The sequence below is a fragment of the Tupaia chinensis genome, unplaced genomic scaffold, assembly GCF_000334495.1.
Source record: "Tupaia chinensis unplaced genomic scaffold, TupChi_1.0 Scaffold000088_1, whole genome shotgun sequence".
NCBI classification, from domain to species: domain Eukaryota; kingdom Metazoa; phylum Chordata; class Mammalia; order Scandentia; family Tupaiidae; genus Tupaia; species Tupaia belangeri.
This window is the reverse complement of record NW_006159550.1, coordinates 4,451,752-4,474,208: the sequence shown is the minus strand read 5'-3', so window position 1 is coordinate 4,474,208 and position 22,457 is coordinate 4,451,752. Positions and strand designations below refer to the sequence as shown.

Sequence of the window (22,457 nt, the reverse complement as noted above, 5' to 3'; positions counted from 1 at the left end):
GGCGTGAGTTTAAGCCACCGGGTCCAGGACTCAAACCGTGGTCGAGTACGTGGGAGTCCGACAACATAGCCATTACGCCAACTGCGGGTCCCTGAGGTTACCTGTTCTTAAACTCTCTCCTAACAGTGCTTTATCTAGACTGACTGCAACTGCACAGATCTTCCCTGCTCTGTAATCTCATTACTTCCCCCTTGGGCTCCTTGGGCATAAGAAAACAAAGCCACTGGGGCCCTTCACTGCCCAGCTTTCCACCGCTGGGCTCAGCCTGAGCACCTTCGCATGTGTCTCACGGGCAGAGGGTCCCGGAATCTCTTCCAAGAGTCCCCTCCGCACCTAGGCCGCTGATCCTATGGCTCAGTGCCACTTCAGTAAGCAGTCCCTTTCTTTGACTTTTAGTTTTTCCCTCTCCACTGACTTCACCATCAGTCAAATAGGATTTACAGAAACCTTCCCTGGAAACTGCCCCTCCTAGCTCCTAGGTGATCTCGTCTTTACCTCCAGACTTCTGAGCGAAGAGACTGTACAGGTTGCTCCCACTTCCTCCCCTTCTATTTATCCCTTAATATATGGGGAGACTCCTGCTCCTCACACCATTCTCATGAAGGTTGCCAGCAACTTCCTAATTACCAAATAAAATGTCCTCCAGCCACTTAATCCGCATGCCGCCTCTGACACTGCTTCCCACTTCTCTATTCTGGAGACCACCTCTCCCTTGGCTTCTCTGACACCATGCTGGATCTCCTCCATTTCCTCTAAGGGCTGCTTCGTAGACGCTTTTGTTGTCCTGCCTCCACCTGGAGTCTCTAAATTAGAGTGCTCCAGAATTTCACTATCAGTCTTCTCTTCTCACCCTGCATCTTTACGCTGGTCTATCTCTTTGAAAACTGCAGTTACCAACTTTGTGTCCAAGGACCCACTGCCATCCACACCCATGTTTCCAAAGCCTCTACATCTTCACCTGATGGAATAGTGATCGACACTCAAGACCACACTGGCAATGTCCTGCCTCACACCATCGCTCACAGCAGTTGACACCCGTGACATTCCACAGAAAAAACTTGGGCTTCCATCTTTCATCACCTGCATGTAAGCCCTCACTAAGGCAAGTAGGCCTACCTCGTAAGGCTGTCCAACCTCATTTCATCCACTCTACAAATATCCATAATTGTCCTTTTTATGGAGGTACTCTAACGTCTTGTGTAGAGTACTGCATTAGCCTCCAAATTGTCTTTTGTCCCCAACACCTTCCCTGTTTAAATCATCCTCCATCCTGGCAAATTCAGCTTTCTAAAGCACACAACGTAGCCTATCTCTCCTTTACCGATTGGCTAATAAATGTTAGACTAAAGGAAACAAACGAATGAATGACCTCTTTCTTTAACAAGTAGAGTAGGCACGTTGCCATAGTTGTTATCGAAAACTGGGTTTTGCCTCGTCTATTAGCCTAATCTATTCCATACACAGTCACCGTACTAATTTGAAATTAACCCGAAAGCCTAGCTCAGTTTATGTCGCTTCTTTCCTCTTAAACATTCAATAATTTCTCCTTATCTACTAGACAGAGCCCAGATTCATTAGCCTGGATATAAAGCGAGCCCCAATCTGCCCGTGCAGTGCTCTTGCCCAATCTGTCTTTTATGCACCATCTAAACTAGACTATTTGCCACTTCCCGAACACAATTTGAACTTTGTAGCCTCTGTATTTCTATTATGTCATTCTTCCACATGGAGAGCCAGCTTCTCCATCTGCCCCGTCCATTCGTTAACCCAAACATCACTTCATCTGGGAAGCTACCAGGAATAATAACTAAAACTGACTCTTCAGCTTTAGACTCCTTAATATTTTTTGTATCTTCTAACTTTACTGACAGACTGTGTGTGTGTGTGTGTATGTGTGCGTGTGTGTCTATCCTTGCACCTATTAAAAAAAAAATAAAAGCTCCCTGGGGACAAACTGATCGCAGTCACACAGGATACACTCTGCCCTCCTCCTCAGTAGCCAAACAGTATCTGGTACGTCGTACGTGCCCCGGACAGACATCTGCAGGCAAAACTACCCCAGGACTGCTAGTATTTGAATTCCTGCACTTTTCATTGCCTCCATTTCATTTTCCTTCCTTAGGAAAATGAAAACCTGATGAATACTTACTTTAATGGGACAGTCAAAAGTCTCATGAAATTCTTCTCCTGAGTACAGTCCAAATACCTGCACCTAGAAAGTAAATGGATTGTAGTCAATTCACTAGGACAGCAACAGAGAAGGCTGCTGAGTCAGTGGGAACACATACTACCAATAAAAAAAGGAGAACACTTAATAATTCTAAGGCTGTGTAACCTCTATTAAATAGCCAATAAAAACAATCCTATTAGGGTGAGCATATTCCACTAAAATTAAGCTTTAATAATCATCTCACAGATGGAGTTCCCTTCACTCACCACAAATTTGTTTTATTAAATGGATGCCAATTTTAAAAAATGAAATAGATATGAATAGGTTTTTTAATATTCTTTTATGAACTTCCCACAGGCTGTCCCTAAAGGAACTATTTTCTCATTCCTTAAAGGAAAAGGAAGCTTCTTTTCTGAGTCTCATATATAAATATAAATCAATGACGCAGATCAATTTTGGTAAGAGATTAGGTGAACTGCACTTCATTTCCGATCTTATGCTGAATCCATCAAAAATGTACAAATGAAAGATTTAAGTTCCTGCTCATCAGTACCCCTTTTAGAGTTGTTTCAGGTTACTTTATTATACTTAATCTTTTTTATGAGTGTTTTACTTAATAACAACAAAACCCAAACTGAGGAAGAACATATACATTGTAAAGGATACAAAACAAAAGCATCCAGCTTGATAAATTTTTATGATATGAACACACCCCTGCAACCACCATCCAGATCAAGAAATAACTGAATCCTTGCAAAAGATATGACACACATCTACATAGAAAAACATAAAAAAAAAAAAAAGTCAAGACTTTTCCAAAGACCCAATAGAACCCAAGAAGCTCTTTCATGTCCCTTCTCAGTCAATAACACCTTCAAACAAACCACTACCCTGGAATTATCATTATGGAGAAGCTGGGCTAGGTTTGAATTTTGTATAAACGGAATCACAGGTGATTTCCTGGCTTCTTCCATTCAACATCCAACATTTTCCTTGTCAGATTTATCCACAATGTTGCGTACAGGGGTAGCTGGTTCCCTGTTATTGCTGTGTAGTCTTTCACTGTATGAAAACATCACATGTAACACCCATCTCCCACTGATAACTACTTGGGCTGTTTCTGGATTGGGACTACTATGAGTAACATGGCTAAAACACGCTTTACAAATCTTTTGGTGAGCTTATACACATTTACGAAGCACTTGCAATGTAGGAATGGAATTGCTAAGCCACAGGTTTTGCATATGTTCACATCATAGAAAGTCCATCATATTTAACAGGAAGTCTAACCATTTCACAAAGTGGTTTGAATCAGTTCACACTCTCACCAACAAAGCCTAAGAATTCAATGGGCTCCAAAAGACTTGGAGCTAACTCCCAGCACAGGTCTAGAGGGCTCTGCTTCCCATCACCTGGATATGTGTGCTCTCGCTCTAGTATCTCGGGCAGTGCTAATAACTATTCTTTAAATGTTGTGGTGATCATCAGTGAAGTCATCGGTGTCTAATGGCTTGGCAACAGTCTGAATGTGTGTGTCCCTCTTCTCCAAACTCATATGGTTCAAACTCAATCCCTAAGGAGATGGTTTTAAGAGACCCAGCCTGGGGACCAACAGATGGCAAAATGGTTACGTTGCTGGATTCCCACGTGGTTGACCACAGTTCAAGTCCCAGACTCAGGGGCTTGAAACTCACACTGGGCACATGCGCGTACGTGCCCCAGACCCCGAGAGGAGAATGGAGGAGAAGGGACTGTGGCGTGGCCAAGTCCCCAGACAGTGATTATTCGCTTTCTGTCTCTGGAGAGTACAAATGCCCCATAGCAAAAATCTCTAAGGATAAAGAGAGAGAGCGAGAGAAACAAGGCTTTTAGGAGGAAGGTAAGTCATCAGGATAGTGCCCCCGAGAATGAGCTTGGTACTTTACAGACGAACTAAAGAGAACTAGGTAGGCCCTTTTGCCTTTCATGCTGCAATGAAAGGATTTACCAGTCATCCCACCCACCACGTGGGGAAGGCCAAGCTGGCAAGGTCCACCTCAGAAGCAGAAAGAACAACTCTCATCAGAAAGCAATTGACAGTGCCTTGATCTTAGACTTTCTAGCCTCTAGAACCATGACTGAAAGGTTTCTGCTGGTTATAAATTAACCACTCTAAGGAACATCATTATAGCAGCACAGATGGAGAGAGGCTTCTTAGTGAGAAAACTTTTAATTACAAGTTCAACTTTTCCAATAGATATAGAACTGGTCAAACTCCAAGTTCTTCTTTTTTATCAACTGAATGATTTTGGTTTTTAATCATTTTTCTTAGAGTCTGGGACTCAAGCTTCCAATCTCCCTGCCTCAGCTTCCTGAGGAGTACTGACCACTATGCCCAGCAGCCCCTGACTCTTCATAAAGTGAATCATCCAGTGGCCACTCTAATGAAGTTACAACATGGTCTTGTGTGAAATTTCACACTTCTCCTACTAACTTACATCTCTAACTGCTTCATTATGTTTTACTTCAACAGCTCTCACACCTGACTACACAGTTGAAATCCCTGGATCTAGTGGCCAAATCCCACCCCACCCAAATGAAATTCAACTTTTTGTTGGGGTATTTTTAAAGACCCACAACTGACAATAAGAGGCCTGGGCTGAAAAGCCTGATCCACCTCATCTGGTCCTTACTGCAACATTGATAGATACGTGAGCCAACAAGGTTATGTCTGCTTAACTGAGGAGTCTGCTGAAAAAGAACAACTTGTCTAATGTCATACTTGCCTATTCTTTACAAGATGGCCTAAAAATTGCAAATAATAAAGAGACCTGTTTACATAAACTGTAGAAGAGTGTAACAGAACAACAGAAAAAAAATTCAAAGGCCTTAAATATATGCCAAACTGAAGAGAAGCAACGATTAGAAATAAGGCAACTATGACAGAGTTGAAACTAAGTGAATCAGAGTATTCATTCAAACAAACAAACAAAAGTAAACAAAAGCAAAGAATGTCTTAATAAATGAGCCTGATACTCACCACTACCCCTGAGAATTAGTCAGAAGCAAAATGCCACCAGCACACACTGGGGGCTGAAGGAGCTAACTAAAGGGGGTGAAGCAAGACTGCAAGTCTTAGATCAGTTTCTTTATAATTTGTTTCTTTGAACTTGCCAGAAGGCACATGAGTTCACCAGAGAGACAGAGAGGCAGAAAGAGGAAGTGGGAGAAAGTACCTTCAATGGGGCTCGACACCTTCTCTCCCATTTATCCAACCTAGCAGTACTTGGGGCACACACTCACACATACCCAGGGTTTCTCCAGTTGCCAGGCATTCGAATCACGTGGCTGGCCATGTGGGATCTGGCTCCCTTAAACACCAGCCACAGAGCCACCCTGATGCCACTTTCCATTATCATGTTTAACTGAGTAACATTTTACTCAACTGTTCTTATACTTCACATGCAAAATGTTACTACTTCATCAAATAGCTCATAAACTTTACCAGTAGAGAGATGATTTGTAAAACCAGCAATATTTTAGTTCATTTTACTAATGTGACATCCCAAATGAGTTGGCCTTAAGTCCTACCACGAAAGCTAATAAAATCCCAATCAATTTCTCATTCATTTCCTCTTTCTCCCCCTTCATATTTATTTTGCCATGTTGTCAGTGAAGATCATACTCCTCAGTGAGCAGAGCCCTAGGGAGTCTGGGCCTTTACGAAGAGCTCAGGTGAGCTGAGAATCACGACTAAAGGTCACAATGGACATCATCCTTTTCAGAATGGTATCCCCTGCAGCAGTCCTAACGACTTTCCCAGACTTGCCACGAAATTACCTAATGAAGAAAAAGAGAGAATTTCTAACAATTGGCTGTACAGTCCATCTCTTAAACACTCTTGGAGTTCTTATCAACCACAAACTGAGAGCCACAGAAGTACCTCAGAGGGTATGTGGTAAGTGCTCTACTCCCTAAAATAAAGAAACTTACCCTCCGAGACAGTAGAAAAGGCACACAATCCTTCCCACTACAGCATGGAATTTAATTTACTTGCCAGCCCAAAAACTGGGCCGCAGCAGCCCTTTTGGAGGAAGCACAACTTAGGTGGCCTAAGTGCTACACAGTCCTCCCACTGAGCACTTCCTGGTTACTGCTTCTCTCAAACCCCGCTTCCAAATAACAGGCCAAGAACCAACACGGGGGTGGACGTGTGGACTCTCATCACAGCTTGGGTGGTAACCAAGGGGAAGCTAGCAGGGGAGATTGCTGGTTTCATATTCTCCACCCAGACAGAATATCAGAGACCAGGGATGATGACAAGGAAAGCTTCTACTTGCCCCCAGAGAGCTGCCTGCACTGAGTTCCTCCAGCAGAAATCAAGTTCCTGTTGGACCCCCCGTTACTGATCTGAGAAGGTTTCCACAACATGCAAACATGAAGCAGGGCCAGGAGAAAGTCAGACAATGTGTATGTTTGCTAACCTTGTTTCAGAAACTCTAGAATGGACAAATGAGCAAACAAAAACATACAGGAGGTCTATAAAAACAAATAATAAATACTGCACAGTACCATTACTAAACTCAGGAGGAGGAAAAAAAAAAGAACATGCTTTAAAACACATTTTAAATTGCTTTATCTGATTTTCCATTAGAGAAACAGAGACAGAAAGATCTGACACTCTCAACAGGGCCTTCAAGCTGTGATCCACGCCTGCTGCAGGGAGCCCAAGTTACAGGCATGCACAGGAAAATCTGGGATGCAAACCTGGCCTGCCCATGTGGGTTTGGCATCAAAGAGGGCTGTGTTACTACTGAAACAGAGACTGGCCCTGAGAACCAGAAAACAAGGGCAAACCAGGAAACTGTCTAGCAACCGCAGTGAGAAGACCTCCGCAACCTGGTGTAGAAAACAGGATGATGACAGGAACAACGGTAGATAGTAACTATTAAGTGTTTCTTCCGTTCTAGGTACTATTTGAAGCAATTTACACTGATCAATTCATGTAACCCTCCTAATAATCGATGATGTGGGTACTGTTATCCCCATTTTATAGGGATAGAAACAGATTGAGGCACAGAAAGGTATGTTTAACTTACCTGACACCACATAGGCAAAAGGAGGTAAGTCTACTCCGAACCATCAGGCTACAGTGCCTGATGCTCTAAGCATGTAAGAAGTGGATTTTTTTTTTTTAGAGACATTTTTGCTACAGGGCATGTGTGCTCACCAGAGAGACATAAAGTGAGAAATCACCCCCAGGGGTTTGGCCATGCACAATCTCTTCTCCTCCGTTCTCCTTTCAGGGCACTGGGCACACAGGCACGCGCCCAGCATGAGTTTTAAGCTGCCAGGCCCATGACTCAAACTGCGGTCGACTATGTGGGCATCCAGTGATGGACAGAACCATTATGCCATCTGCTGGTCTCAGAAGTTCATTTTTTTCTTAACTTAAATATGTATCAGGCTGATAAGAAAATACAGCTATGAGAAATTAAAGGACCTCTGGAAAATTTAAAATAGAAAATGGAATAAAAATCTACTCCACAAGGCAATAAGGAACAAAACTGACATTGGATGGAAAGTCAATCCACAAAGGGAATAAACAAATAGAGAAACTCTCCCTGGCTATAAAGGAATGAGAGAAAGGCAATAAGAAAACAAGATTCCTAAGTAGGACAACATGCTATAACCAATCTTTCTTACAACCTACATACTTTTCAAAGTAGAAGGGTAAATTGTACGTATCCACTTACCCTCTCAACTTAAAAATTTTAGGTACCATAATGGAGGTTAAGAACCAGACTATAGTGAGTTAAGATGAATGATTAGCAACAATGGCAGTTAATATGTAATGACAGCTGGCCACACACGCACCTCCCACTGTACCCCTGCCCAGCTGAGCCAGGAGGCACTGGGAGGCCATGCAATGCCCAGACTCCACCGAGCTGGGAGGGAATGCCAGCCAGGCAGCTGCCACACAGGTCTCCGCTCTTCACCTCTGAGCAAAACAGCCTCCAGCCATGTAATTATTGGCTTTCTTTGAAGAAATGAAAACAAATGAAACTGAAGCAATAATCAAAATGATAACTGAAGTAAACTTTCGTAAAATGAAAACAATACTTCAGTATACGGATCAAAGGGACTAACTGTGCTCCAGACAAAATTAATGAAAATAGACAAGAACTAGACAAACTTTAGCAAGCTGAATCACAAGGACCTGTTGTTGTTGTAATTATTGTTATCAGTCCAAGCTCCAAGGCAGGACAATGAGAAATATAAAGGTTTTATTAAAGAACAGAAGTAGGCTAGACTCAAACATGTCTACAAAAATAAAAGTCAGAAAAAAGGAAGCAACATCTCCCAGATTCTGAGAAAATATTTACTCAGAATTGTATACAAAAATAGAGTCAATTTTATGTATGAAGGCCACACATGCAAGAAATCAGAAAATAAACCTTGTATGTGCTTATCCTGAAAGTTGTACCTAAAAATATGTTGCTAAACTGAAATTCCACATGTAAACACACGCACTATAGATCGCTATCTCTCTCTCTCTTGCTTTCTCTTTCTCTGTGTGTGTGTGTGTGTGTGTGTGTATACACTCACATATTTATGCATTGTTCTCTTTTTAAATTTTTTTAACATTGATTGATTGAGGGACCAGGAGTTAGCGTTATGGCTAGGTCGCTGAACTGCCTTGTAGTCAACCGGTTCACGTCCGGGACCCGGTAGCTCAAACTCACGCCGGGCACGTGTGCGTGCGTGCCCAAGATCCCAAGAGGAGAATGAAGGAGAAGGGATTGCGGCGTGGCCATCTCCCCTGGGGGGTGAATTCTCACTTTCTCTCTCTCTGTCTTTCTGGCAAGCACACGGGCCGGGCCCTATAGCAAAAACCTCTCCAAAAAAAGAAAAAATCAAACAAACAAAAAAACATGGATTGATTGATTGAGATTTTCAAACCAAAGGGTTTGGGACTCAAACTGTAACTGGCCATGTGAGAATCCAGTGTCTTAAATGCCACGCCACGCCACTTGCTGATGCTATGTACGCTTCTCAAAATTTGGAACTTAAGGGTGGAAAAGCTATGAGAATAAAAAAAAAAAAAAAGACTATAAATGAGGACCAACAGAATGAACAAATTTTAAATAAGTGGTAGAATTATGACTAAAATTGAATGCAAGTGTCAAAGATTATACTTGAAATAACCAAGTAAACCATCATTTGTCTAGAAGTATTACTATATTAAAGAAAGAAAAAAGCCACACAATGATTTGAAGGTGCACTGGGTCTAGATCGCTAAAGGTTACCTCTGTGAATATCTCTATGCTTCATCATCACTGACCACGTCATGAGGTCATCCTATACTATCTTCCGTATTTTCACAATCAACCCATGGTAAGGGCCAGCTTATATAAATATGTGGACCAAAAGATTTATTTTCAATTCTATCAAAGCTAATATAATATATAAAAAAACTATTTTCCAAAATCTTGGGTCATCAGAAAAGTCCGAACACATTTTTGCATAGAAAAACATGTCATAACTTTCCCAACGAGCCAATATGTCATGGGTCTATACATAATATGGCATTTATAAATTTACTAAAATAGGAAAACAGAAGTATTTGCCAAAAAGGGTACCAGGAGATACGTGAGGGTCATCTCATTATCCACTAGATGGAGTAGTTGAATATTCCATTATAGTGCCCTAAAGAATAACCTAAAGTTTGAGAATTCCAACAAGAGGTTATCTTAGTACCATCACTTCTCATTCCCAAAACTAATATTCTCTTTTACCAAATTAATTCAATTACACTGGTATCAGTCCAGAAGGAATTCGTTGCCAGTAAGAAAACTCAGTGAAGATCATCTTTCTTTAAACCACATGAGCACAAAATGTTTCAATAGTGTGGATAATTCTTTTCAATTTCTGCACAAACCAACACCTCCCTCATCTCTCTCTGACAATCGTCTTCATTTCAGAATTTCAGAAAGTACTGCAAAACTTGACGGTGCTGTTTGAAAGCACTCGTGTTCCAATTACTGCTTCAAAAGAATCTTTGGGCAACATTAGGCTTAGATATATAAAATGCATTCTCGTGTGTCAAGAGGACTTCATGTTCCTTTTGTTCACCGATTAAGTGGGTATATCTCTTTCATACTGAACATACTGTCTTTAATTTATCTTAATGGACAACTACATTTAGAGCACATAAAAATGCAAAATTAGATTAGGAAATCTGCTATTTGGTAAGGAATATGTGAGTTGCATGATTCTTAATGCACTTTCTTCTTACACTGTGATTTTAGAAAAGTAGCTAAAATACACAGTGCATTAGAATTTTATCATTGCAAACCAACATTAGAAAAGACTTGCATCGACTTAAAAACAAAAAAGACATTCTTATAAGTGGAAAATCAATCACCACAACCACTAAATGTCAAAGCTCAGCATCAGCAAGAAGCACTGCTAATTGTTAGTTATACACCACACAAATGATGCATGGGCTCGGCCGAGGAAGTAGGTGCCAGGTTTTTAGAAAACTGTACATATATTGATTTTACATTTATTTAATGTGGCCATTGTAAGACACTTTATTCTTCTGATAAACTATGATTGCTTATCAAAAGATTCTATAATTCAAGAGAAACATTCATAACTTGTATGTGAAAATGAAAACCACCAGCCCACAGAAATCCTGCCCACAAAATGCAATTTTGTGGATTTATGGCACAAAGGCATTAAACTACTGTCTTGCGGGAACTGCAGACTAGTCACTGAAGTATAACTGGCACGACAGTAATGATTAAGGTGACACGTCACCCTGCCACAGCTGTTAATCAGCTTAATACTAGTTACATTATTGACATTCTTGTAATTACTTTTCCTGAGGCACATTTGTGCAAAATATATTTTACTTTAATTACGAGCAATCGGAAACAAGTCCAATACTCAAAAAGAATAACCAGGGTTCTCTTAATACAGTAAGAAGGATGCTTTTCCAGGCTCCTGGGTTTGGGTGAGTACGGAGTGCTGGCATGGTGCTCTGGACATGACCACACCCTGGCCATACCTTGCCGTCCTCTGAACACACACCCATGTGTTCTCCACTTTCATCCAGGCTGATCTGATTTATCTTCACAGGACTCTAGTAAAACAAAACCCAGAAAGGACGTGTGAAACTTCAGGAAAATATACACCAGTAGTCAGATATCTTTGCTCTTTGCAAAATTTATATGCTGTAAGTTGTATATTAGTTTAGATGCATGAGTCCAACATTTATTTTTTTATTATTTTTAAAGGTTTTTTTTCCATAAGGCATGTGTGCCTGCCAGAGAGAAAGGGAAAGTGAAAAATCACTCCCCAGGAGGGAGGGACACGACACAATCCCTTCTCCTCCATCCTTCTCTCAGGATTTTCGGACACGCATGCATGTGGCATGATTTTTAAGCTGCAGAGTTTGGGACTCGAACCATGGTTAGCCATACGGGAATCCAGTGCCTTAACCACACCACCTGCTGACCCCTCACATTTTAGTTTTTTTCAATGCTGGAAGGTAAGTGCATACAGAAGCAACAGACAAGGCCAAAGAGAGAGAGAGGGAGAGAGAGAGAGCACCCACCAGAGGTACTGAGCATGACGCAATCCTCCTTCCTCCACTCCTCCATCCCATGAGGATCCCTGACACAACAGGGCTAGGACTCAAACCCTGGTTGACTATATAGAGGATCCAGCCTCATCTGCACTGCACCTAACCTCTGTGCTACAGGGCTGGCCTTCCGAGACACATTCTGGTTACAAATGAACATCATAAAATGCAGCTTTGTTCCCAAACAGTAAGTCCAGAAACCTCAGACTTCCCCAAATTTTCTATCTTTAAAATTTTGCAAGAGGGCAAGTACACTCACTGGACAGAGAGGGAGAGCGAGAAAGCATTCTTTCTCCCCCAACCCCTGGGGGTGGGAGGATGCCCACACTGCATTCCTTCTTCTCCATCTCCCTCCTTTCGGGATTCTGGATGGGCACACACATGTGCCCAGGAGTGTCTTGCAAGTGGGTCTGGGACATGAACTGAGTGGTCAACCATGAAGGATCTAGCCACCTTCCCTAGGTCTTGGGCTGCCTCTCCCCCCCATCTTCTATTTAATGTACCTGGGACTTCGTGTAAAATGAATTGTAATTTCTTATATGTTATAAGCCTTTTTAATCTGTTCTATTCTATTTACTCAGCACTTGTAAGTTGATCTTTTCCAACCAAAATCGATTAAAAGAACAAAAACAAACAAGAAGCAAAACAAAAATCACCATGTAAATAAACGTTTTATTTCTTTTAGTGTGGCTCACCAGCCAATCTATCTGTTCTTCTCTCATAAATTACTAAATCCCGCTTTTATTTACATGTTATACTTGGTACGTCCTGGGGAAATTCATAAGGTCTAGATGACAGTAATTTTGTTACTCCCCATTGTTTGAACAAGCTCAGATTTTAAATCTATGAGGATAGGAATCAGGCTTTCTGTTTTGGATAAATTAGGTCTTTGGAAAAGTCACGACCTAGTTTTCTGTTTTCCTATGTAGAAATACGTCATGACTTTTCCCAGGGCCCAGTCTTTTCCAAAGAGTAAATGCACAACAATGTATTTTTAATATTTTTTTTACAGCTTTCCAGTTCACTATGTATTTGAGTGTTTACTTACTAAAATATTCATAGATAGATTTTTTTCAAAAGTGAAAATCAGTGAATGTTGACAACATTAAAAAAAAAAAGGCTGTTTTTCCTTCTTCTTTAGTAATAAGTTTCCAACTAGCTAACACAAAGCACAGTGGGAACAAACTAACCATGAAAAGAAAAGTAAGCTTACAACAGTTACAACATGAGCTTGCAAATCAGCTTTTTTTTTTTGAGAGTTTTTTGTTTTGTTTTGTTTTTTGCTATAGGGCACATACGCTCCTCAGAAAGACAGAGACAGAAAGCGAGAAACCACCCCCGCAGGGAGGATGGTCACGCCGCAATCCCTTCTTCTCCATTCTCCTCTTGGGATCTTGGGCACGCACACACATGCGCCCAGCATGAGTTTAAGCCACCGGGTCCAGGACTCAAACAACGGTCGACTACATGGAAGTCCAAGCAACACAGCCATTAGACTAACCGCTGGTCCCAATCAGCTTTTTTTTTTTTTTTAAAAAAAAGAGATGTTTGCTATAGGACAAGTGTACTTGCCAGAGAGACAGAAAGCCAGAAATTACCTTCCTGGGGTATGGCCATGCCACAATCCTCTCTCCTAGACTCTTCTCCCAGGAATCTGGATACACACACACAACACCCTGCATGAGTTTCAAGCCACTCGCTCCAGAACTCAAACTGTGTTTGGCCATGTGGGAGTCCTGCACCCCAACCACCATGCCACCTTCTTTGCATGCAAATTAATTTTTTAAAGTACCTAATTTGGCCATCCAGTGAACCAGTGATTAAAACTGATGGATCCCATGTGGTTACCTGCACAGTTCAAATCCCAGCGGCTTGAAAACCACACCTGGTGTGCCCAACATCCCAAAAGGAGGGAGAAATGAAGAAGAATTGCCGTTTGGCCATTCCCCATGGGGATGCTTTCTCACCTCCCCACCACACCCTCACTCTAGTCTCTGGTGAGCACACAGCCCCTCTAGCAAAATTAAAAACAAAAACAAAAATTCTAACTTTAAAATGGTTTGGCTTGTTGATATGATAAATGGAAACACACAACATTTCTTTCTGTATCCTCGGCTTAAAAATATCTCATAGCTAGTGTGCGAAGGTCAGGGCAGACCAAGACTCCCAGTCCTTGGAAAGGGCACCCACCCAGTGAGCAGTGTGGCCAGAGCCATTTCTGGGTTCGGGCTGGACAGTAGCCTGCAGAAATCTTTCTTACCTCCACCCTGACTCAGCACAGATGCTGTCCATGAAGACGAGGCAGCTCCTTAAACCTTTCCAGAATGTTCCGAGAAGAAAGGTCCTTGCAGAGAGATACCTGACCCTTTTCCAGGAGCATAAGTGGAAGCCCACGGCAAAGGATCACAGCAGTGAGGAGAGCAGGGCCTGGGCGGCTCTGGAGGTGGCGCCAGGCACAGCCACGCCCTGAGTTTCCCGCAGACCCCCAGCTGGCAGGCACCGGTTATCAGTTTCCTTATTCTGATTTTTTGTTCACCAGGCATTTTAATATCCATTTTAGTCCTGGCGGATGCAAACCTCATGTAACTCTGTAACTTAATTGGCACCTGGTTATAATCTGCCTGTAATTATCATCTCAGAGGTGTGTTTCTGGGTCTCTTGTCCTGTCCAAAACAGTCCTCTTGATACGTGGCTATTTAAATCGAAGGATAAATTAAGGACAATGAAATATAATGCAAAGTTCAGTGCCTCGGGTCAGTCAGTGGCTAGGGTGGCTGGATCCCACATGGCCAACTTTGAGGTCCAAGTCCTGGACCTGGTGACTTGAAGAACATGCCAGGTGTGTGTGTGTGTGTGTGTGTGTGTGTGTGTGTGGTACGTCCTGGGGAAATTCATAAGGTCTAGATGACAGTAATTTTGTTACTCCCCATTGTTTGAACAAGCTCAAATTTTAAATCTATGAGGATAGGAATCAGGCTTTCTGTTTTGGATAAATTAGGTCTTTGGAAAAGTCACGACCTAGTTTTCTGTTTTTCTATGTAGAAATACGTCATGACTTTTCCCAGGGCCCAGTCTTTTCCAAAGAGTAAATGCACAACAATGTATTTTTAATATTTTTTTTACAGCTTTCCAGTTCACTATGTATTTGAGTGTTTACTTACTAAAATATTCATAGATAGATTTTTTTCAAAAGTGAAAATCAGTGAATGTTGACAACATTAAAAAAAAAAAGGCTGTTTTTCCTTCTTCTTTAGTAATAAGTTTCCAACTAGCTAACACAAAGCACAGTGGGAACAAACTAACCATGAAAAGAAAAGTAAGCTTACAACAGTTACAACATGAGCTTGCAAATCAGCTTTTTTTTTTGAGAGTTTTTTGTTTTGTTTTGTTTTTTGCTATAGGGCACATACGCTCCTCAGAAAGACAGAGACAGAAAGCGAGAAACCACCCCCGCAGGGAGGATGGTCACGCCGCAATCCCTTCTTCTCCATTCTCCTCTTGGGATCTTGGGCACGCACACACATGCGCCCAGCATGAGTTTAAGCCACCGGGTCCAGGACTCAAACAACGGTCGACTACATGGAAGTCCAAGCAACACAGCCATTAGACTAACCGCTGGTCCCAATCAGCTTTTTTTTTTTTTTTAAAAAAAAGAGATGTTTGCTATAGGACAAGTGTACTTGCCAGAGAGACAGAAAGCCAGAAATTACCTTCCTGGGGTATGGCCATGCCACAATCCTCTCTCCTAGACTCTTCTCCCAGGAATCTGGATACACACACACAACACCCTGCATGAGTTTCAAGCCACTCGGTCCAGAACTCAAACTGTGTTTGGCCATGTGGGAGTCCTGCACCCCAACCACCATGCCACCTTCTTTGCATGCAAATTAATTTTTTAAAGTACCTAATTTGGCCATCCAGTGAACCAGTGATTAAAACTGATGGATCCCATGTGGTTACCTGCACAGTTCAAATCCCAGCGGCTTGAAAACCACACCTGGTGTGCCCAACATCCCAAAAGGAGGGAGAAATGAAGAAGAATTGCCGTTTGGCCATTCCCCATGGGGATGCTTTCTCACCTCCCCACCACACCCTCACTCTAGTCTCTGGTGAGCACACAGCCCCTCTAGCAAAATTAAAAACAAAAACAAAAATTCTAACTTTAAAATGGTTTGGCTTGTTGATATGATAAATGGAAACACACAACATTTCTTTCTGTATCCTCGGCTTAAAAATATCTCATAGCTAGTGTGCGAAGGTCAGGGCAGACCAAGACTCCCAGTCCTTGGAAAGGGCACCCACCCAGTGAGCAGTGTGGCCAGAGCCATTTCTGGGTTCGGGCTGGACAGTAGCCTGCAGAAATCTTTCTTACCTCCACCCTGACTCAGCACAGATGCTGTCCATGAAGACGAGGCAGCTCCTTAAACCTTTCCAGAATGTTCCGAGAAGAAAGGTCCTTGCAGAGAGATACCTGACCCTTTTCCAGGAGCATAAGTGGAAGCCCACGGCAAAGGATCACAGCAGTGAGGAGAGCAGGGCCTGGGCGGCTCTGGAGGTGGCGCCAGGCACAGCCACGCCCTGAGTTTCCCGCAGACCCCCAGCTGGCAGGCACCGGTTATCAGTTTCCTTATTCTGATTTTTTGTTCACCAGGCATTTTAATATCCATTTTAGTCCTGGCGGATGCAAACCTCATGTAACTCTGTAACTTAATTGGCACCTGGTTATAATCTGCCTGTAATTATCATCTCAGAGGTGTGTTTCTGGGTCTCTTGTCCTGTCCAAAACAGTCCTCTTGATACGTGGCTATTTAAATCGAAGGATAAATTAAGGACAATGAAATATAATGCAAAGTTCAGTGCCTCGGGTCAGTCAGTGGCTAGGGTGGCTGGATCCCACATGGCCAACTTTGAGGTCCAAGTCCTGGACCTGGTGACTTGAAGAACATGCCAGGTGTGTGTGTGTGTGTGTGTGTGTGTGTGTGTGTGCGCCCAAAGTCCTGAGGGAAGAATGGAGAAGGGACTGTGGCATAGCCATACCCCCTAGGGGAATGAATTCTCGCTCTCTCTCCAAGGAGCACACACACGCTACAGCAAAACTTAAACAACAACAAAAACCCAGTTCCTCAGCTGCACTGAGACGTATCAAGTGCTGACCACTGCACGTGACCAGGCCTTCTGGCCTGGAGAGCCCTGCAGACAGCCCCCCAGAACAGCGCGGGTCAACACTTACAAAACCGAACTCGATCCCAAACACAACCCAGAGACCAAGGCTGCTTCACAAGGCCCCGCTTACCGCATTTACGTTTCAAGGCCATTTTCTGTCCGCGTACATGTCAGAAGTGATGTAATTAGCTCTTGACTCCGGTCCTGTCCAGTGCTCTCGGTGACACGGGATCATTTCCAAATGCCTGGCACACCATATTTACTCCCCACCTCAGGGAGAAGCAGTCGCCTAAGCACGGCTTCCTCCACCTCACAGCCTCGCAGGAACAAAACGAGGCTTCAGGAGTTGATGTGGAGGGGCCGGGCAGCGGGGTGGGCAGGAAATGCAACGCAAGGCAAAGCCTCACGGGGAGGTTTGCACACAAGTCTGGAGGCCCCCCCAACACTAAGCACAAGTGTGCCCATGGCCAGGGGCTGGCAAACGCCTGGGGATGGACTGTGACGCTGGAATCCTGCAGAGGGTGGCCACTAGCTCTCACTCTTTCTCCCTCAAAAGTGAATGCACTTCAAACAAAAACGTTTTAGTCCCTGTGAGTTGTCTAAAAGCCACACTACCACTAACTGGCTGAGCCACACTACACATTCCAAGCACAGATAAACCAAGCTCATGGTCACCTTCACGCGAGCGCTCTTACTGGGAAATTCCTAACACGCGGTGTGAGAATCCTCCCCCCATCTGTGTTAGCACAAGGCTTTTTGTTCTCCACTTTCAAAATCTTTTTGCCAATGATCAATATTCATTGATTCATTTATTGGATTACTATTAACGCAATCATTTTTCTTAAGCCTACTGGGCCAATTAATTTGCTCTTCTGTAAAATGCTTGTCCGTCTCTCATTCATGTCTCCTACACTGGTCGTTGTTTTGTTAGTTTGTAAGGGTCCTTCTCCTTTTTCTTTTAGGATACGAGATACGATATTCACCCATACATTGTAGGTGAAGTCTCCTATAACAATTTTTTTTTTTTTTGGCAAGATGGCTATTGCTTTGTTTCTTATATTTAAGTCTTAAATCCTTTCAGGATTCATGTTATTGTCTTCCAAATGGATATTCGTTTGGGCTAGCCCTGTTTATTAAATAACCCGACTTCGACTCTTGAAGTAAATTCTGTTATTATACAATGAGCATTTATATACACTAAGATCATTTTCTGAGTTTTAACTGTAGTCTTTTCCTCCATTCCTAGATCAATTCAAAATTGATTTAAATATAGAGAATATATTTAATATTGGTATTTGGTAAGGTAAGTCTTAATCACAAATTCTTCTATTTTCTCGACTTTTTTCAAGTATTGAGTTGTTGGGAATAAACACATATTTTTGCATAGAAAAACACGTCATGATTTTCCCAACAACCTAGTTAGTATTCATCCTTCTGTATGAATTGTACGATGAACGGTCCTAATGTTGCTCCCATCGTGGTAACTGTCCAACGCTGACTGACATCACCTCGTTGGAGCAGGTAACCCGTGACTCTGCTCTGATATCACTCACCACACCTGCCTGGCTTTCCTTTTCGATTTCTTGCTGCTCTTTCAGTCTCCTGCAGGGGTTGCTCACCTCCTGGTCGCCAGCCTCACATTCAGCCCTTCTATTCGGTTTTACACTGACACTGGGCCACACTGGTATTCTCTCCCCCAGGCCACGGAATGATTCCTAAAGGCCCATTTCCATGCTGGACCCCGCCCTGAGCTATTACAGACAAGCTGGTAAGACTGTTCACTTCACATCTGAACCTGCATGCCTGAGGGGCTTCCACCCAAACACACCCCAAACTGAGATCCTGCTGTTCCCTCCCAAAGGGGCCCTTCCCGACGCCTTCCCCATCTCAGTTCACCATGTCGCCACACTTCGAGATGCTCAAGGCAGGAAACAGGGTGCCATTTTGGGCCCCTGCCTTTCTTTCCCACTCTAGTTCAAAACTGTTAGGAATCCCTATCACCTCTTCCCATGAAAATTATCCAGACTTTGACCCATCTCACTACCCCCACAGCTGCCATCCCACTCCAAGCAACCATGTTCTTTTATGGATTACCATACTAGTCTCCTAACTAATCAACCTCTTCCTGCCCTCACTGTCCCAAAAATCTATTTGCAACTAGAGTACAGGTTGACAGCATGCCAGTCCTTCGCTGAAAGCTGTCCAGTGGTCTCCCAAGGGGAAGTTTTCACTATGACCTAGCTGGCTTCAGCCCTCCCTCCAACCTCTTCTTTAATGATAGCACATGTGCATAAGAACAAGAGAGTGCTGGGGTGGGCAGGTGTCCTGATGGTTAAGAGTGCTGGACTCCCATATGGCTGATGGTGGTTTGAGTCCCAGACCTGGTGGCTTGCTATCTCACTTTCTCTCTCACTTAGTTTCTCTCTCTCTCTCTCTCTCTCTCTCTCTCTCTCTCTCCCTCCCTCCCTCCCTCCCTCTTTCTTTTTCCTTCAGGACATGGTGACATTGCTGGAAGCGGCTGCAAAACTTTGCTGTGTGACCTCAAGGGGAAAATATTCCTCACTCTCAAAATAGTCTTTTTCAGAGGTGGCCGTTTTGTTTTTCAGGACCAAGAATCTTCTTCTTAAGAGCGAGAACATGAGGACATTTACCAGCTAGTTATTTATTGTCTTAGACATGTTTCAGCGTTTTCTTACCCAGTTAGAGAATATCATGTCTTCTTAGCTTTTCACTTGGAACTTTATGCTTTTCTGCATTGTGTTACTTTCTTTTGGCTCTTCTTTTGTGACTTTCACAATTCTCATAAATGCAGATTTTTTCCCACTTATCAGTTCCTCTTCCAGTTATTTGTTGCTATGTAATGTACCATTTTAAGACTTAGTAGTCTGAAACACCAATTTATTATTTTCTGTCAAGATTTTGTGTGCCGATTTGGCTTGGCTTCGTGGCTCACTTGGTATCTCTCATTGCTTGATTGGTGCAAAAGTTGTTGGAAAACCTGGCTGGGAGACAAATCCAAGATGGCGCCCCAGTGCTTCTCTGCACCACCTCTGTCTCCTTGCAAATTAGGCTGGATTTTCTGCATGTGGCTCGGGACTTAAAGTGGGTCCTGCGGGACCAGTAAAACTCACTAACTGGATTTACTGGTCATATGAATGAAAGTTCCCATGAAAATTACATTCTATTCTACTCTATTCTTTCACAGAAGAGTTTTCCCCTTATATTTCACAAGTCCCAAGTTCTGGAGAGCAGAAAGCAGAGATTGCTAGGAACTTTTGTAAACTAACCCAGGAGTGTCCAGAGATAATCTGCATATGGGTCAGAGCAGTCAGATCAAGATGGAGCAGAGCTCTGCACCTTGATGGAATGAGAAGTGGCAATGTCATGTAGCAGAAGAACCTAGGGAATGAGAGAGAACACTGCTGCCATTTAGTAAAATCACAGTGTGCCCAAGACATTCCCTGGCAGCATTCACTGAATGCTACTCTCAGAAATTTTGATGTGGGTCCAACTATGATGGCTCAGGAGGGAGGGTGCTGCTGCATCAGGAGGCCACGTAGAGGCCTGGGTTAGGTTTCCACTCTAACCTAAACACGTTGGGCATGGAGGCACCTGTCATCCTAGCTAACTGGGAGGCTGAAGGAGGAAAGCAATCTGGAGACAGCGGTTGAAAATACCTTCGTCTCTCTCATGAAAACAAAAGGTTGGTGAACTAGATTTGATGATAGCCCATTCTACACAGAATGAATAATGTTTATGATGTGCCGTTAATTTTACTCAACTACCCTTCAGCTAGAATCAAGATCAAGCTTTTCGTCAGCTGGCTAAATGGTGAGACATACTCAATAATCTGATACAGGATTTCAAAAGACAGTTAGCAGAATAAATAATTGTTTTAAAATATTATTTACCAAATAATATTTAAGGTCTAGGAACTGTCAAAAGTACTTTATTAAAGTAAAGTGTTATTGGAACCTAGTCATGTCCATCTGTTGACGTAGTCTACTGTCTATAGTTGCTTTCAGTGCAATGACAGAGCTGAGTAATTGTGGCAGGCGGTATGGCCTGCAAAGCCAAAAAAATTTACTATATATTCCTTTACAGAAAAAGTTTGATAACTTGTTCTACAGTCAAATTTAACTGGCTCCTGCTTAAAATATTAAGAGTTGAATTTGCATTTTAAGAAGCAATAAGACAAGTTCTGTATGCATTGAGGAAGATCTAGTATCTTGGATCCTGGGAGTTATGAACTACCAGAGAAAACCTCCGGAGAAGGAAGAGGATATGACAGAGTGTAATTTACTTGGGAACTTCTGTTCTCTAACCAAAAAATTAGGTTAATGAGTTTCTAACCTGGGTGTTTTAAAGATCTAAGGGCAGAAAATATTTACCACATCATACTCAGGCAAAAGGTTCAAGTGATTGCTTCATGGTTTACTTCTAATTAATGATGATTCTTTTCTTAAAGCGAGGCTGGTATTTCTTGACCTAAGAGTTTCCTTTTCGAAAGAGTACATTTACACTTTTCTGTCATTCTCACACACCCACTATTTGTTCTCCTCATCATTTAAGGAGATTACTTTTGTCTGGAGGAGGATTTTTTTTTTCAATAGAAAAATGCAAATGAAAGAAAGTCAACATTTGTTTTTGACTACTGACAGACTCTTGAAGCTCTTATCAGGAAAAGTCAAAAATGTTATTTTATAAGGGGCAGGTTTTATTAAGACAAGAAACCATGGTAGAAAAATCAAAATAGTCAGCCATGATAACGCAGGAGATACAATCTGTACCACAATAATTAAATGTAAAAAAGGAGAGATATTCAGTGCTTCCCACAGATTAAATATGGGCACTTGGGCTGCCAACTGGGGAGGATATTGATTGAGGTGTCATGTTGAAGGGACTAAGAGGAACTCAAAATGAGGGGACAGGATATAAATTAGCCACAGGAAGTGGGACAGAGTCATCCATGAGGAACAGCTGCCTTGTGGCCATACTAACACCCACAGACCATTCAACAAGTCATAACCACTTACCTTTTTCTTGTTCTGATGAGGAGCACCAGAGAATCAGGAAGGCATCTAATATTTATGCAAATAAATCAATATGGCCAGGTTAAGTGAAGTGAAATCCCTAGCTTGAGTATATTATAGAACCATGTTGTGATGATAGGAACTTCTTTTAGGAAAAGATGGGGTAAAGTACTTGAATTTCAGCTTTGAATTTAGGTAATTTTGAAGTAGGGCCTCAAATTAGGCTCTCTAAAAAGCAGATATTCAGACAGGGATTTGGGTTCATCTAGTTGCTTTGATTAAGGAATTCCAGGAAGCCCAGGTGAGGGCAGTGAGGCAGAAGGTGAAGAAGGCCAACAGCAAATGGATCGCCGCTGTGGGCCGCAGGGCTCAATCTCTCTCAGGATCACACAAGACATGGGTAAAAATCACCTCAGTTATCTCTTTGAAGGTAAAAATAAAAATTGCAGGAAGCCATCAT

At 42.5% G+C, this 22,457-nt stretch overlaps 1 protein-coding gene across 2 annotated transcripts in view; it reads right to left on the bottom strand.

Annotated features, from left to right (window-relative positions):
* Nucleotides 1-22,457, bottom strand: part of VPS41 (VPS41 subunit of HOPS complex) — a 190,384-nt gene that overhangs the window by 97,754 nt on the left and 70,173 nt on the right. The window contains exons 5-6 of one of the 2 annotated variants that reach the window (XM_014585758.2): nt 11,226-11,300; nt 2,150-2,212 (exon numbers count right to left, since the gene is read on the bottom strand). In XM_014585758.2, coding sequence (XP_014441244.1) covers nt 2,150-2,212; nt 11,226-11,300 — 138 coding nt within the window. The remainder of the gene's footprint in view (nt 1-2,149; nt 2,213-11,225; nt 11,301-22,457) is intronic. The other variant, XM_027769762.1, reaches the window with a different exon arrangement.